Genomic DNA, 18,567 nt, shown 5'->3' with positions numbered 1-18,567 from the left:
AGGGGCTTCTGTTTTAATTGGGGAAACTAGGCAAATAGTATTACTTTTATTTTAGACATTATATACAGATTGTATAAAAAAGGAACACAGCTCAACCTGGAGAGCTTACAATATTTTTAATAGGCTGATTCTTGAGTTGCATCCTGAAGGATCATCATTAGATGAAAGAAGAAAAAGCGATATTACATGAGGAAAAGACTGTTCCAAAGTTAGAATTTGAAAGTGAACATGGAGCATTTAAGGAACTCTAAATAACTCAGCAGAGTAAAGCATAAATGTGAAAAAGAAACAGCAAGAGGGGAGAGGGGGAAGGTAAGCCTACACATTGCTGAGAGTGTTTCAGTGGTTAAACTGTTGTTGGTGCATCAGATCTGATTGGTTACCCTTCAGGTTCCTTCCACATTAAAAATGATGTGGAGTGCTCATCACCACTATTGACCTGGTGCAGTAAATCACGTGAATAAACACAATCTCTGCTTACGCAACTAAAGTTGCTGTAAAAAAATTCACATTCTCAACCAGCAAAAGATCATTCAACCAGCTCATTTGCTTTTAAAGTTCAAAATGAAGATATGATGATAAATAACTATCTATATATTACTTTTTTAAAGTACTACATACTGGTTTTTTTGGTTTAAAAGCAATTATATTCATATGGCTCTATGCTTTCAACAATTCTAAGAAATCTGTATACAATACTGCACCCATGTAGCCTGGTTTGGTGCCATAAGGAGATTGATCATTAAAAAAATTACCAAATAAAATAACAAGCTAATACTGAGAGGAAATATTTGTGAATCATCTGTGTTTGTGTGTTGCTTTTTTTTATAAAGGATTTTTATCCAGAAAATATAAGAACTCTTACAATCCAGTAAGAAGACAAACAACCCAGTTAAAACATAGGCAAAAGATCTGAATAGTAGACATTTTGCTAAAGAGGATATGCAGATAGCTAAGAAGCACATAAAATATACTGAATATTACCTGTCATTAGGGAAATATAAATTAAAACCACAATCAGTTCCCACTTCAGACCCTGTAGAGTGGCTACACACTCTAACACAAGGATAAACAGAAAAGATGAACTCACTCATTTTTAATGGGAACATAAGATGGTGCAGCCATTTTGAAAAGCTGTTTAGCAGTTTCTTTAAAAGTTAAACATAAATTTACCATACAACCCAGAAGAACTGAAATTCCTAGGAATCTACCCAACAGAATTGAAAACATGGCCACCCAACACTTATATGTGATTATTCATAGCAGCATTATTCATAATAGGTAGAAAGTCAACACAACCCAAATATCTATCAACTGATGAATAAACAAAATGAAATATGTCTATGCAATATAATACTATTCAGCAATAAAAAGCAATGTACCACTTGTATATGTTATGATGTGAATGAACCTCTAAAATATTATGTAAATGAAGGAAGCCAGATGCAAAAATATGATTCCATTTATTTGAAATGTCCAGAAATGCAACTATAGAGAGACATAAAGTATACTAAGTAATCATCTAGAGTAGGGTGTGGGAATGCGAGTGACTGAACATGGGCACAGGGATATTTTGGGGAGGTAGCAATGTTCTCAAATGAGATCAGTGAGAAATTTGCACAATTCTGTAAATTTGTAAAAAAATCATTAAATTGTACATGTAAATGGGTGAATTTTGTGGTATATAAAACTATTTTTTTTAAATATATTTTTATTGATGTCAGAGAGGAAGGGAGAGGGAAAGAGAGATAGAAACATCAATGATGAGAGAGAATCATTGATTGGCTGCCTCCTGCATGCCCCCCACTGGGGATCAAGCCCGCAACCTGGGCATATGCCCTGACCAGGAATCGAACCGGCGACCTCTTGGTTCCTGGGTCGACGCTCAACCGCTGAGCTACACCTGGCTGGGCTACAAAACTATTTTTAAAATACCTTTTAAAAAAATAATATCCACTAGACCAGTGATGGCGAACCTTTTGAGCTCGGCATGTCAGCATTTTGAAAAACCCTAACTTAACTCTGGTGCTGTGTCACATATAGAAATTTTTTGATATTTGCAACCATAGTAAAACAAAGACTTATATTTCTGATATTTATTTTATATATTTAAATGCCATTTAACAAAGAAAAATCAAACAAAAAAATGAGTTCACGTGTCACCTCTGACATGCATGTCATAGGTTCGCCATCACTGCACTAGACAGTAGCCTCCTTTGAAAACGGAGAAATATAAATGGTCTCAGGGTCTCTCACTCAGTAGGTGGCGCTTACGGTTGGGTACAAAGGCACACCTCATGAATCCAGGCTTCCATCATTTCAGCAGAGAGTAGGAAGAAGTAAACTAATGTTTGTACTTAAGGAAGGCATTTTGTAAGCAAATTCACCATGTACACAAGCTAACAGGGGCAGAACTGGAATGTTTACAAAGAACAGATTTTTCAATCCCCTGTGAATACTGTAGCAGCACCCACTTTAATACCAGGACCTCCTGGTATAAAGTATTCTCATACATTACAGCAGATCCTTCCACATCCCCACAACATAATCCTTTGATAGATCATTGAAGTTTCTGTATTTAAATATTAAAAATATTATCTAATTCAGACATGTACTTCCACTCCAGTTTGTTTAAATGAGAGCCATTCATAGCATACTTCTGGAATTATTAATGTCATTATACCTTGACCAGGAATATATATATATATATATATCATGCATGCACACATTCTAAGGAACGGAGACTATACAAGTAGCCAAAAATGCATGTTTAGATTTTGGTGACTGGGGATACATTTTTGCCCTTAACATCATGTACCTGGAATGCGATGGACCTCTTTCCTGGGAAGTTTGGGAGGACAGACTTCCATCAAAGGAGTTTCGGTGGCAGCCTGACATGGTGGCCTGGGGGGAGATGGAATCTGACTGGAAGGTTTCACAGACCACCTGGAGGCCCTTTAGGAGGAGGAGATAGCAGATTAATCTTTTTTCCCCTCAGGTATACCCTCCAGAATCAGCTATCATATTACATACACTGTTGTTGTTTTTTTAACTTAAAAAATTGCAGCATAGCTCCTTTTACAGTCATAGTCCGAGGAATTTTGCCTTCAACTAACAGAGTGGAAATGGACTTGGAGAGAGCACTGGTGTCAATCTAAACATTAAGCAAAGTACTTTTATATACCTGATTTCATTTTTCCCTTGACTCAGTCCCTTTTCACCTCCATACCCAGTATCCACAGGAGAAGAGTTACAAACCAATAATTCATCAGATATGCCAATACTGAGGTGGACCAAATAGAGTCATCAGGCTGAAACCAAGCAACAGGTTAGTAAGAGCTAATCAAATAGAAGCTAGACATGAAAGTGGAAGTGCAAGGTTCAGGTTTTTCCACCACTCAGCGGAGTAGGGACATAATCTATATTTTTTTTCCAGTTGGATACAATGACCTTTATTCTGAACAAAGACTCAGAGACTAAGACTGCATGCTCTGTATATTGGACATAGTGCTTAATTAATGGAGGGGATAACCAGGGTCTTTTAATAAGGGTGATGCCAGGTGGTAGAAGCACAGAGAACTAGGGAGGGGAGTTTGGTCTTGAGGTAATGGATCCATAGGGTCCTAAGAAGGAAGGGATATGATGAAATGATGACACCTGGCATATAATAAGCCTCTGTGGAATGGTGAGTTAATAAGTGATGCCTTAGGAAGATTAGTCAGACATTATTAATTGTTATTTATGTGAAGCAGGAGAGGCTAGAGGTAGAAAATCCAATTAGGTGGTTCAAGCTTTATTCTAGTTATGAGGACTTGGAGTTAGAGGGTAGTAGTAGAGAATAAAGAACACTTCTGAGCTACATAACAAAAAAAGAAAACAAAATATGATTTCTCAGCAAAAAAAATCAAATAGAAAGGATTAAGGAAAATGAATGCATTTATGCATTTTATCTACGATGTTATCAGTTATAAGATACACCATTATTTTATGTTCAATTAAGGAAAAAGCTAGAACACTTCTTATCAGTGAGGACTTTCCATTTCAGACTTATTAAAGGGGCTATCTCAGACTTATGTAGGTATAGATTTTGATTATATATCCATCTGGTGTGTCTGTAAAAAGAAAAATATAAGTGAAATAAATTGGTGTAGGCATACCTAAAAATTTTTTTACATTTAGAAATTTTAACTGAGTTGTGGATATGTGATTTTTCATGGAACGACCTTTTCTGTGTTAAGAATGTTGTTTTGTAAAAGAGTGCGCCATTATACCCTTTGACATATTCTTCTAATCTAAAACCACCAATCCTGATTCTGCAAATTCAGATATATGGAAATGACCAAATTCATGCTGTGCAATAATGACAACTATATCAAGACTGCTACCAAGCAGGGAGACCATCAGAGGACAAAGATCATCAAATACATTCAATTTCAAAAATGTTAAAAGTGAAAAAAAAATACATGGTAGAAGAGATGAAATGTAGAGATGAGACACATATAAATCACAGTGTCTATATTCAGCAATTGCTCAGTAAATAGCAGATATAATAGCACCTCACAATTTTCAGTTTGGAAGGTATAAAGAATGATGAAACTCCTAGCAGTAATACTCCATCATTTGAAAAAAAGGATCTGATTTAGATGGAAGCCAGCAAGTTGTATTTTGTGCATGTTGAATTGGAGGTGAAGGCAGGTCCTTGGGACACATGCTAAGTTAGTGGCAGGAGCTTTGAACTACTCTTGCCTTCATTTCTTTCTTTTCCAAACCAAATAGTGCATGCAAAATTTCCATTGAATTATATTCGATTTATTATGCATATTCTGTTTTATTGTATTACTCTTGATTCTTCATTAAACATTTCGTTTCCTTAAGGGTAGGACTGTATATTATGACTCTTCTACTCTCACCTCCCTACCTGCGACAGCACTGTCATACCTACATGAGGATTGCCTAACAAATAGGGGATTTAATAAATGACTTAGAACAAGATGATTAGTTAACGTGGGATGAAAAATGATAACTAACATTTAATGTTACATGATAGCCATTGAGATAAAGAGCTGTTTACCACACACTAACCAATAGCTGAACACTGTCTTGTTTCAGCACCCCACCCACACTTCTGGGACGGGCATAAGATTACTTTCCACATCGATAGATATAAAACGTGAGGATGTTTAAAGTTTCACATGCAGGGAGGAGGAGCCAGCATTGAAGCCAAGTTGAATCATCCTAGAACTCATGTCTTACCCTTCACACTACACAGTGTCCAAGGAATGACCGCCCCCTTTCTTCTCCTAATAAAAATGAACTCACCTCTCCATGCCTTGTGTCCTGGTTTGGTGATTCACAGGTCTGACTCTGACTGTTAATAGGAGAGCTTCTCTTAGCTGCAAAGATGGAAGAAATTCTATCACAAATTTTGTAAGTTCATTTTATTTTGTAAGTTCATTTCATTCTCAAATAAAAATACCTATTTTTACAGTTCATTATCACCTTGGAAAGAAGATATTTAATAACATATGTTGTAAGAAAAATCAAATAACTAATTCAAAAATTAGCATTTCTACGTTGTCAATCTAGATAGATCTTATCATCTATTCAGTCTGACTCAATAGGTTAAGGTGCTAAAAAGTTGGTGATACTGAAAACAATAAAAATTAACATCTACATAGTACTTAATATCTGCCAAGTTTGTTACAATTGTTATATATCAACTTATTTAACCCTTAAAGTAATCGTATAGTAGCATGTGGTATATTATTAGACCCATTTTACAGGTGAAAACATAAAGCACAGCAAGTTTAACTTGCCCAAGGTCACACCCTTGTATGAAGGTTCCAGCTCAGGTTATCTGTGCTTTCATGACCACAATAAGCTGCCCCTGAAGTACCATAATTCAAATCATTTCCACCGTTAGCTAAAATGCCAATGCTCCATTTGAATTGTGAGTAATCTGGTGCTGAAAGTGGTTTACCAACCTCACAAGACAAGAAACCTGGGGGAGTGTCAACCATGTGCCGTTGCTTTTTCTTCTGGCCCCATTGTCTAAGCAGAGTTTAATTTCCCTCAGATGCTGGGCACCATTTCCAGTCCTCAGGGATCAGGAAGAGGGAAAAGAACCCACTGTGGATATCATCCGGAAGCAAAGGGAGGGGAATAGCCCAGGTACTATTCACATGGACATGAATTCTCAATAGGTTTTGTACATTGGTTAAATGATCGTTTAGGTATGAGGAGAGAGAGGGAAGGAGGTAGAGAGAAAAAGAAAAAGAGAGAAAACCTAAGCCTGAGGTGACCTCTACATTCATATAGGAAAATGGGAGGTCTGAAAATAAATGAAAAAAATGTTTTACACAAAGACATGGCTTTTCAGTAATAGTTTTTTACTGAATATTTTATTTTCTTATGTGTTATTTACACTGTTTTTAGTTTTTTAACCTCCTACATGTCTTCTCTCTCAGATTACTTTAATCCAATGAAATAACCTCATTCTCTCCATGGAATCTGAAATAGAGCGCTCCTGGCTATGACATCTTTCCTTATTTAGTTCCTTGATATTTAAACCATATGACAGACTGTTACTCTTGATTTTATAGCTTATTTCAATAATTCATGTATTGTATACATGTAAGTTGTGGGGTTAATCTACTTTTACTATATGAAAAATGTCATCTTCTTTTTGAATGACTATCGTAAGCATGCTATGTCACTATAAACATCTTATCCTATAGATGAATAACATGGCACTCCTAGTTTACAAAATTCCTTAACATATTATGTACCTTGAAAAGTTGTATTAAGTTACACGGGAAGTTTAATCGACTTATTCAAAGTCACACAACGCAACAGCATATGCCCTTGGTTTGGAGTTTCTGATCATGAGAATGACTCCTGTACTGGGAACACCTCAATAACCCCCTAAAGAAAGTTACTTTCTCTTGACTTCTTTAAGGGCAAATTCTCCCATCACCCTCCTTCCTGCACATGAGGAAATCTGCTAAGACCATCTCACTGGATGTCTGAGGCACCAACCTGTGATGATGTTCCTGATGGGCTTCACCAGTGCCGTGAAGCCAGAGACTTCAGGCTGTCTATGCTCCCACATGGGCTGCCATATAACGAGCCCGCTGGCCAGACGGAACGTGAGGTCAGATTCCTGGGGGAAGAGAAAATCCAGGTCTAAGTGGACTCTAAGAACTGGTTGAAGGGACCAGTCCATGCAAGGATTAACATCACTCACAAAATTATTTTCAAAATGGGTTGACTTTCCAAATCTTTCATCACACAAATGAGTGTTTCCATGGTAAACCAATAGTCCTAGGTTATCGTCACAAGTACTACAGAAATCACGGTGGTCTGCTTTAGGCAATATTAATATTTAATTAAAACTCTGCTTTGGGCAAAGCATGAAACACACAAATTATTGTTTTGTATTAGCAGTGACTGAGGCCTGTTTCTTTCAAGTCTTGGCAGATCTCTCTCCGGTGGTAATCATTATTATTCCTCTTAATTATTTAATTGTCTGTCTTCCTCATAAGGCAATATCCTCAGATGCTCGCTATTTGACTTTCTATTCTCCAGTCCACCTCTTGTTCTTGCATTTCACAGAATCAGGAACATATATTTAGATCCTTCCTAGTGTGTTATTTTGTAGTGTTGCCTTCTCAACAATCTTTAACTCCTTGAGGGTGGGGATATATCAGGCATTTTCCCTTTTCCACAGCCCCTATCATCATCATAATGCTTAACACAAACAATAGGAATTGGGTGCACAATATGTGCTCAAAAAATACTTGTTGAATTGTACTGACTTTACAACCGGAACTCACTCAATGTATCTACAATTAAAGGTCTATTGCAGGGAACACATTTTGTGTTTCTTCGTCACATCATTTTGAGAGGCTACGCTTAAGATGCATTCTCACATTGCAGAAGTACAAACATGTGACGTTCTGAGATTACATGTTAAACAACTCAGCCTCTCAAAACAAAGTAGAGATGGAAGCAGAGAATGTGGTAGATTAATGCACACAGCTGAGACCCAGACATTCACTTAGGGAAGTGATTTGCAACCTTGGCTTGCATATTATAATCGCCTGGGGAGCTTTTAAAACACAGGAGGCCCGGGTCCCACTTCCTTCCCTTCCCAGACCAATTAAATTAGAGTTGCTGTGAGGTTTTCTAAAGTTCCCCCTGGTGACTCCCCATAGACATGTTTGAAAACCACTGATCTAGAAAGATAAGAGCTGGGAAGAAATTGGAGAAACAGTAAAGTGATTTTGCAAATGGTGAATCAATGTAGCTCAGTGTCAAAGGAAGCCTCTGCTGGAAAGGCTGAGGAAATATCCAAATAAATCTGCATATGGGGAGAGAGAGGGCTCTTCTGTAGCTATTGATTGGGATCCTGGCACCACAGCAGTGCCCACAATAGGAAAGCCTCTAGGACTCCCCGTGGAAGTACATTCATTCTATAAGCATTTAAATACCACCCACTATGTACCTGGTGCTATTCTAGGTTCTGGGATACATCAGTGAACAAAGCATACTAAACCCCCTGCTCTTCTAGTGCAAAGGAGAATAAAGCAGGTACAAAGATGTTTCAGACAGTATTTCTGTTTTAGACTGAGGATCGCCAGGGAAGGCTTTATTGTGAAGGTTAACTTTTGAGAAAGGAGCTAAAGGAAATGAAGGAGCTGCTATGTAGATTTTTGTAAAGAAAGCATTATTTGAAAAGGGATCAGCAAGTACAAGGTCCTAAGTATGCCTCATGTGTCAACAAATAGCCAGGAGTCAAGTGATTTCAGAACAGTAGAAAAAATATGGTCATAGAATTTACCGAGTTCCAAATAATACAGGGCCTGATAGGCCATGTTGAGGACTTTAGCCAGGGGTCCTCAAACTTTCTAAACAGGGAGCCAGTTCACTGTCCCTCAGACCGTTGGAGGGCCGGACTATAGTTTAAAAAGAAACTATGAACAAATTCCTATGCACACAGCGGTGGCAAAAACACCCGGTGGGCCGGATAAATGTTTTCGGAGGGCCACATGTGGCCCGCGGGCCGTAGTTTGAGGACCCCTGACTTTAGCAATGATTGAGTAAGATGGGAAGCCACTGGAGGGTTTTAAGTAGTGGAATGACATGATTGGATGTATGCTTTGGTAGAATCTCTCAGGATATTGAGCATTAAGGGCAAGGGTGGAAAGCGTGACTTAATTAGGAAGCTCTATTCTAGGGGAAAGATGATTCAACTAAGGTGCCAGTAGAGGGAAAAAGTGGTAGATTCTGGACACATTCTGAGGATAGAGCTTACTGTTCAGAAGTGGAGAGTAAGAGAAAAAGGTGTCAAAGATTTTTGGCTTTGTCATTAATGAAGATAAAGGAGGAACAGGTTTGGGGATATTCAGGAGCCTAGTTTTAGACATGTTAGGTTTGAGATGCCTGTTAGACATTCAGCTAGAGATACTGAGTAAAAAGCTTGGCAGGCAGGTCTGGAGGGAAGGTGAGAGCAATCCCGTTCCCTTGAAATGGACATGGGGAAAGCTGCATAGCAGTAAGTGTGGTGTTAGAGACGGCAAGCAGAGAACTAATAGTAAGCAAAGCTTATCAGATTTGTCTCCAGAAATGCAGGACACCAATCTCAGTTGACCTGGTTTCAATAATTTTGTAGTTTCTGAGCTCAGTCCTTTTCCCATGTTTCTCATAAGTAATCTTGACACAAATTATACTCCAATGGACACTGCAGCAGTAAGTGAGCTCTTATACTAAACCCTGTTGGCAATCACTCACTGATAGTTACTGTCATCATTTTATTTCATCTGATGTACTCCCAACTAGATTGTGTATCTCTTAAAGACAAGCTGAGACCTCCTTCTGTTGTGTGCACTTATCCTCGAGCATCATACTTATTTGTTGATCAATTTTAGTTTGCCCAAATAACACCAGTAAATACGATCACTCTTCAGACCTGAATACTTGCAGAACTCATGGCCTTCTCTTGTTTTCCTTCGTAAATTCTCTTAAGTTAGCTGAATCCATAAACTCTGGAACCCTAATTCCGCTTCTAGAGTCCTATGTAATGGGCCACCCAATGCTATGTATGCATACATGACCAGAAACTGATAACTGGAGAAGATAATCTTTATCATTCAAACAGCTAAAGGGCGCACAATAATTTCAGGTACTGAAAAATACTAAGAAAGAAAAAAAAAAGAGAGTCATGTGCTTGTGGCACTAAAGTAGCCAGGGAAATGCTTTCTGAGGTAGTGACATTTGAGTTGTGAGTAAACCCATGAGAAGGACATGGCCATGTACAAATCTAGGGGCAAAGCATGGCAGTAAATGTTTCAAATGGAAGGAAAAACCAGTGCAAGGACCTGAATGCAAGAATGAACTTGTCCAGTTTGAGAGTAGAGGTTAATGAACAAGAGAGAGGCTGGTGAGATGGAGGGTGATGAGACCGAGAAGGTGGGCAGGACCTGCAAGTCCCATAGGCCAGAGAACAGTCTCAGTTAAAGCAATGCATTCCATTGAGTGTAACCTTTATAAAAAGACTTTTTAAAATGAAAAGTTAAAGCTTTCAAAGTAGCTATTTAATTTGATCTAACAACATTTAAAAATTTTAGTATGTTTCATGGGCAATGTGGCCAGTGCATGCAAATCATTTGGGAATTTACAGGTAATTTCAGTTCCTTTCCTAGGAGCAATGGGACAGCTTTAATTGAAAGTAAATTTTGCCCAGCTGCAGTGGTTCAGTGGTTGAGCGTGGACTTGTGAACCAGGAGATCACAGTTTGATTCCTGGTCAGGGCACATTTCTGGGTTGTGGGTTCAATCCCTAGTGAGAGGTGTGCATGAGGCAGCCAATCAATGATTCTCTCTCATCACTGATATTTCTATCTCTCTCTCTCCCTCTCCCTTCCTCTCTGAAATCAATAGAAATATATATTTTAAAAAAGAAAGTAAATTTTAACTAAAACTAAAATGGGTAAAAAGACTCATTAGTCCATTCCCCTCAGTGATTTTTAATGGTCTCACAACCATCTTCATATATTACTAACTTGAAACATCTATTCATTAGGATCCTAATATTCCATTAAAGAACAGTTGAGCATATTAATTCCTTCTTATCTCTCACTTTAGCATTTAGATGGAATATTATAATTAAGTCACAGAAATAACAAATACTTTTTTATTTCATTCTATGTTCTGGAATGGTACTATGTCTTCACATATATCTGCCCTGTGTTGGAACTATCCACAGTTTTATGCAATGGAGGATTCAAAAGCTTAATACACCAAGATCACACAGCTGGAGCATGGTGATTTCAGATGATATTCTCTCTTTCAGATCCAAGGAGTATATGGATATACTTGTATTTTAATGCAATTGGTTTCCATGTAATCCTATGTTTTGTATTCTATGCATTTAAAAATATTTGGAAAGCAATTCTTGGTTAGGTTGAACCAACCTGTCAAAAAGTCCACAGCACATTAAAATTAAAGACTTCTGTCTAGATCAGCCGTGGGCAAACTACGGCCCGCGGGCCGGATCCAGCCCATTTGAAATGAATAAAACTAAAAAAAAAAAAGACCGTACCCTTTTATGTAATGATGTTTACTTTGAATTTATATTAGTTCACACAAACACTCCATCCATGCTTTTGTTCCGGCCCTCCGGTCCAGTTTAAGAACTCATTGTGGCCCTCGAGTCAAAAAGTTTGCCCACCCCTGGTCTAGATCCTGTATTAAAATAGAAGTAGCTACAGAGTGCTACAGAAGTACAAAGGACATAATGCCATACATAAAGTCTACATGGAGAAGGTCAGAGGAAAACACTCATTAACGTTGAGGTTTGAAGAACCATGAGATGAACTTAAGCCCCAGATCATGCTTGAACTTATATGCCATATTTAATATGTTGGACATCATCTTGGGGTAGATGGTTAACCACTGGATATTTTTAAGTAGGTAAATGACATATAGAAGATTGTGTTTTTGAAATAATGTTCAGTAGTCTAATATAAAAATAAAACTCATCATGTCTTGTTTTGTTACAAGATCATCCAAAGACACGGACACCAAATATGGAAATACCATTTAAAGCTCATCTTCACTTCACCCGTGTCCCTCCTCAACCTAACACTACCTTTCTGCTTACCTTGATCCTGTGGACGAGAGGAGCAAACAGAAACACAAAGAGCTCCACAGTAGCCATAGAGTTATGGAATATCTTCCTTCGGTTGTTCTCTTCGTCATCGTTGGAGCTGCTTTGGCAAGGCAGCCCTGGAGAACCCTGGTTTTCAATCTGGTGGATAAAAGCGCTGCTACTGCCACCCCAGCTGGATCCTCGGTCTGTGCCCCCAAACCGCTCACTGTTGCAGTCCTGGGGGGCCTCCAGGAGCATCCAGTGGAGGGTGTGAAGGAGTTTTGTCTCAGCAACACCCAGTTTATCCTGGTGGCCTGCATGGGATACCCTCAGTGTCAGGTTAAGGCAATCTCTGTGACCAGAACAATGGCTGTCAATTTGGGGTCTGGAAGACACCCTGGCTTTGCTCTGGGAGACACTAGCATTACTCTGTGCCCCTTACAGCCCCTGCTAAAAGGGCACATTCATTTTGGGGGCTTCTAATAGGCTGCAGTCTTTGCAGAATGACATGCTGCCAGAGGAGAAAATGCATGCATCACATCTCCTCAGTCAGATACCAAGTACAGTTGACCCTTGAAGAACATGGGTTGGACTACAGCAGTCCATTTAGAGGTGCAGATTTTTTTCCTTAGTCAACCCTTCCTATCCTTGTCTTTTGCATCTGCAGATTCAATCAACCAGGATTGAAAATACTGTTTCAATCTGCAGTTGGTTGAATCTGCAGATACAGGGGCAGTTAAAAGTTATATGTGGATTTTTACAGGTGGGAAGGGAATGGGTATGCACCTACCCATCCCCTAATTCCAACCCTCTAACTATATATTTCCAAATGGGCAGTATAATGGTTAATAACATAGATTGTGAAGATAATAACTACTATATTTTAGGCAATGTGACTAGGAAAGGCACCTCGATGAAGGGAACATTTGAGCAGAGACCCAAATGAGGGGAACGGATTGGATGGAAGAGAGCACGAACACTAACATGGGGTAGATGGCTAAGATAGACTGTCATATGATAAAATAAATCTACAAAATACCTAAAAAAGAAAAACAATCTTTATGCATAGGCACGCACATACATACAGTACCACAAAGTGAATGTAGGTACTTTAGGAGCTGGGAGAGCGAAGAGGACAACTATAATGGGTGAGAGTCTCTAGCTTTCCTATAAAACATTCATGTTTAGAATGATAATATATTCATGTACTACTTGTAAAATTAATTAAAAAATAAGAGAGCCAGTTCCCTCATTGGTAAAATTGAGATAACAGTGGTACCAACATGGGGGGCAGGGTGAGAATTAAATGAGAAAATGTGTGCACAGTGTCTGGGAAAATAGTAAATACAGTGGGGCCTTGACTTACGAGTTTAATTCGTTCTGAGACCGAGCTCTTAAAGGAGCTCGTTAACTCAAATTACTCTATCAACTCAATGCAAAAAATCGGCCGAGAGACAGCTGGTATCTCAAAAAACTCGTTAGTCGGGACACTCGTAAATCAAGGCCCTACTGGATTCAGTAACCGTTAGTATGAATGTTGAACACAATGGATGATGGCATGCCATAAGTAAGTAAGTAACACAGGAGCACCAACCCAGCTTGTTCCTGTTGGAGAGGAGGGTTGCCGTGCAGTGGAGGACATGAGGCAAAGCGGCTTGCACCAGCTCCCATCTGGAAATACTCTGGATGGCTTCAGAGAGGGCCGGAGAGAGGCCATGCAGCTTGTTTTCTACCAACACTCGTTCAAAGGACTATAGATACAAGAAGAAAGAAAGAAAGCATCTAAAATAAGGTTTCAGAGAGTCTGACTGGTGAAAATAATGACATCAAGGTACTGTAGACCCTAAAAGATGCAAATTACTGGACCTGATTCTTTAGCATGCACCTACATTGAATTGTATTGCTTTTTAAAAAACATGCAGTGGCTCAGTAATAATTTCCTACTATCTACCCATTTTCAGGTTTTTATCCAAAGTATATGGCTTGAATTATTAAATGATTATTATACCCATCAAACTAAGCTTACTCTAACAAAGAGTACAACACAATCAATTCTTGCAATTTGGGGATGTAATATTTTATAAAATGCTGCTAAGTCATCCAAAGAGGGTGTCACAACTGCATAACAAAGTGGAATGTCTTTTGTAAAAGTGTCTTGAGGAACAGAACATATGTCAATGTTCAACAAGTGTTAAACAAGATATACTTTTTCAAGAAATCTAACTTTGGAATTATTAATGTTTATTGAATGTAAATGGCTAATTATTTTGTATCTATAATGTGGTAATAGATTTATTTTGTAGATTGTAAATAATAATAATAGCAATAATAATAAAATACTACCTTAAACGAAAGTCAAAAAATAAAAAAAGAAATTGAACTTTGAAGTCCCTGAGTTATTATCCGGTGTCCCCAGCAATGACTGGGCACAGGACACTCCTTACCTAATGCTTGGAACCATAAAGATACTTGTTGAGTAAAGAAAGGAAGGGAGAGGAAATGGGTGGGTGGGAGGGAGGAGGAAAATGAGCATTTTCTTTGGTGGTTTAACTCTTCTGTCCTGGCCCGGGATATTTTCTGAGAGTGTAGTAACCCATAAGAAGTTTGATTGACTCAGGTTTGTTGTTGTTGTTGTTTGTCTGTTTTGAAGGAGTATATATCATTATAGAGTGTTGAGGAAAGTGTAGCTACAAAATATAAAATATATTTAATAATTATTTGACTTGTATGAACAGAACCCAATTGGCACTCAGCACCCCAAATGGTCTAGAAAACTGTGTAGGTGTGCTCTAGAGTGATCATAATGGAATCCCGAGTGTTCGAGCGGTGTTATTGTAATTATTAGAATCCTTGAAAAAAAGAGATGTGGCTTAATGCAGATAGTCTCCAAAGGAAACTATTTACTTTTTGACCCCAAAAAGGAAAATGAGAAACTCATAGTGAAAAGCATGCTGAAGTTTTGGTAAGGAGTAAAATCAGAGATCCAGTCTTTTTTATTTTTAAAGAAACGAAATAAAGGCCTTTGGGTATGATGGCAATGCAAATTCAAATATATTTAAATTTCTCAGCCTTCAGGTAATTTTTACTAGGTAAAAGAACTTTCAATTTAGATATTTATACCTCTATATCTATGTATCTATAAATGTGACTTAGCTATTTAATATCATGTGACATTAAACATGTCAGACATACCTTTGCCAAGAACAGAGAAAGGTTAGGATTATTTCAAGCTAGGATAATTGTAAGCATGGTTTAAAGAAGGCTCAGAGATTTCAGGTATGAAATTACTCTAACTTGAGAACAATACAAAACAATTTCCATTAAAAGGCTCTTGTTAGAAAGTTAGTTTTTTTTAAATATCTCTGTGACAACTCTGAAGGGCAGGAGATACAACAGCACAAAGTCCAGCTTGAGACTGAGAGTGGATAAGTGTGTGTGTGTGTGTGTGTGTGTGTGTGTGTGTCCAGTTGGCTTCCATCCTAGTTTGTAGAAGGTCATCTATGTAGTAATTTACAAATATTCATGGTAATATCTAGATAGATAGGTTTCCACATTAAGTTATAATATATACGTGAACTCCAAATTTTAATGAAGTCTGTGGAAATCCTACTTTATTTGCTTCACAATTTAATGTCTTTTGTTCTCAATTTGTAAAATGGGAATTTGTAGGGATATGGGATTTTCTTAGAATCTCAGGACAAAGCATTCTATTTTGCATAAATACAGGGTGGGAAATTACCAGCCTAAAAGATAAGTCATAGCCCAGCCGGTGCGGCGCAGTGGTTGAGCATTGACCTATAATCCAGGAGCCCATAGTTCAAACTCAATACCCGGTGGGGGGTGTGCAGGAGGCAGCCGATTGATTATTCTCTCTCATCACTGATGTTTCTGTTTCTCTCTCCCTCCCTTCTTCTCTGAAATCAATAAAAATATTTTTTTAAAAAGATAAATCATAAGTAAGGATATAAAATAATAACAGACAAATAATACCAATAAATAATACAGTAATAAATAAATATAATGCAAAAATAAATTGTTTTGGGTACTCACAACTGTTAACCTATTTTTTCCCACCTCTGTATTAATATCATTTCAATAATTACTTTATATCATCATTTTCAACTTGCACAACAAATAAAGGACATAAAAGTTCAGAATTGCATGTGACTTTGAGTAGTTCATAGACACTAATGTTATGAACTTTCATGATATAACAGTCATAATTTTGTTAATTAAGGAAATAATTTATTTTTCTTGCTTTGCAAGGCCCTCCACCACCCAATTATCTGTTATTTCTCAGCCCTCTCTCTACTGTTCTATTCCTCTTCTCACTCTAGATGAAGGTCCTTCAGACTTGCTGTTCCCTCTGCTCTTCACTTCCCTTCCTTCAAGTCTTTGTCCAAGGGTCATGTTAACAGGTAAACCTTGTCCATCTACCACTACTAAACTGAAACCCCCACCCTAGTGCTCCCTAATCTCCTTTCTTGCTTAATTTTTCCCCATAGCGCTCATCACTATCTAGCTTAGTATGTATTTCACATTTGTGAGTAGCCTGTCCCCCTCCCACTAGAATGCAAACTCTGTATCTGCTGTGATCATTGCTCTCTCCCGTAATCTAGAACTGTGCCTGGCACATAGTAGGTGCTCACTAATATTTGTCTAGTGAATAATACATATACAGCCAGTATGATTGAATGTCTTTCTTTGGGTTGAAAATACCACACAGAATATGGAAATCATTAAATGGTGAATATCACATACCACACAAGAGGCTTCATATTGCTTCCCCAGTTTAGGCCTCAAAAATGCACTGAAAAATTAATAGAGATATTTGTTATCAGCATAAATAAAATTATTATTAGAACATCCTTATGACATATCTTCCAATGAATAAAACATAATGCTACAAAACTCAAATTATTGTTAATAAGCAGGTGTTGAATGGCTGACCACATTTGCTTTTACATATGTAATTACATATATGAAAGAGATGTGCATCTCTACGCTTTCTGTATCGACTCTTATTCTGAAGATTTTTCCTAATCAGATTCTAAATTGCCAGTAGTCAGAAGTGGTGGATTACTCATGTACAGTCATATTAAAACTGGAAAATGAACACAGCTTGTGGGTCATGATTTCCAGAATCCAATTTCTTATATGATAAATCTTAATACTAATAATAACAATGATAATGATGATGGAACCCTTGTTTATTGGAATAGGTTTCAGGCTTTTTCGGGGGGGGGGGGGGGGAGTCTTATAAAAGATCATTTTCTCCTCTAGGGATTTAACCAGGAACATTCCGCTCGCTGAATCCGAGCAAAAATGGTTAACAAGTGGGCATAGCAGATATTTGCCAAACAGGAACTAGAAAAACAACAGGTCACCGGGCTGCAATGACAGCAGGAGAAGGAGGGCACATAGGATGCAGGAGCACAACCACTCATAATTATCTCCCCTGGCTCCCTGCCCCCTCTTCCTAGGCTCTCTGCCCTCCCTTCCCTAAATAACGTATATATTTATCCAGCAACTGCCCACCTGCCTGTAGTCAAACTTCCCTGAAATATTTTTAAATGCGTGTTTTTAAGCGGGTGCAGAGGGCTTGCTTTCCAGTCTCGGAGGGGGAGCTGCGGGCTGTGCGCGGCCTCAGCAGTGGCGGCGGTGGTGGCGGTGGCAGCAGCGGAGGTGGAGAGGACCGGGCGGCCCGGGAGTGCCCCCAGCCCAGGCTGGCCCTCACCTGGTTTGCCGCCACAGGAAGGTCTGGATGGGCAAGGGGATGCCGCGGCCGCCGTCCTGCTCCTGGCCCTCAGAGCTCTTCCTCTTCACCATGATGGTGGCTCCTGGGAGTCTTACTGCAGGACCCAGCGTTGGCTCCTCAGCGGCTGCCTCCTCTTCCTCCTCCTCCTCCCGTGGTTCTCCCCAACTCTCATCCCCTCCTTCCCTGAGGCAGAGCCGGCTCTCCCCGCCCCATCCCGCGTCCTTCTACCCTCCGCCCCTCCCCTTGCGTGGAACGTGGCTGCGGGAGGCGGGGAGGGTGGAGGAGCAGGAGCAAGGAGGGGGGGCGCCGCCCCGAGGAGCTGTCCGCCTCTCCCCTTCCCGCCGCTCCCTGATTTCAGCACCTCCCACTGTGGACAGCGGCCGTGCCCTTGGGCCCTGTGGCTGAGGAGAGCAGGGGGCTGGTTGAGCAGCAGTGGGGGGGTGGCCAAAAGGATCTAGGCACCACATGGCCCCGGGTCCCCTGCCCGGCCTCTTCAGCGCCCCAGGATTCGCTCCCTTCCCTTAGAGCTGCACCCCAGGGGTATCCCCTGTCTTGCTTCTCAGCATCTGAAGAATTGTCAAGGTCTGGGGAGAAGGTGCTTTGGAGCACCGCAGAGCAGTCACTAAGCCTGGCATCATTCGCACCTCCAGGAAGGAGGT

General features: G+C 39.3%; 1 protein-coding gene across 5 annotated transcripts in view; it reads right to left on the bottom strand.

Moving 5' to 3' along the window:
- The window catches only part of UNC80 (unc-80 homolog, NALCN channel complex subunit), a 173,137-nt gene extending 155,065 nt beyond the window's left edge, over positions 1-18,072 (bottom strand). For all 5 annotated transcript variants that reach the window (XM_070422035.1, XM_070422038.1, XM_070422036.1 and 2 more), the window contains exons 1-7: positions 17,888-18,072; positions 16,912-16,960; positions 13,745-13,901; positions 12,163-12,464; positions 7,039-7,162; positions 5,320-5,393; positions 2,819-2,955 (exon numbers count right to left, since the gene is read on the bottom strand). In XM_070422035.1, the coding sequence (XP_070278136.1) occupies positions 2,819-2,955; positions 5,320-5,393; positions 7,039-7,162; positions 12,163-12,464; positions 13,745-13,901; positions 16,912-16,960; positions 17,888-17,979 (935 nt within the window). In that variant the 5' untranslated portion in view covers positions 17,980-18,072. The remainder of the gene's footprint in view (positions 1-2,818; positions 2,956-5,319; positions 5,394-7,038; positions 7,163-12,162; positions 12,465-13,744; positions 13,902-16,911; positions 16,961-17,887) is intronic.
- Between the last annotated feature and the right edge of the window lie 495 nt (positions 18,073-18,567).

Source organism: Myotis yumanensis, unplaced genomic scaffold (genome assembly GCF_028538775.1).
Source record: "Myotis yumanensis isolate MYYU_CA2020_CCGP unplaced genomic scaffold, mMyoYum1.0.hap1 SCAF_8, whole genome shotgun sequence".
In the NCBI taxonomy this organism is placed as follows: Eukaryota; Metazoa; Chordata; class Mammalia; order Chiroptera; family Vespertilionidae; genus Myotis; species Myotis yumanensis.
Note: the sequence above shows the minus strand (reverse complement) of the source record. Positions and strands in the feature narration are given on the sequence as shown.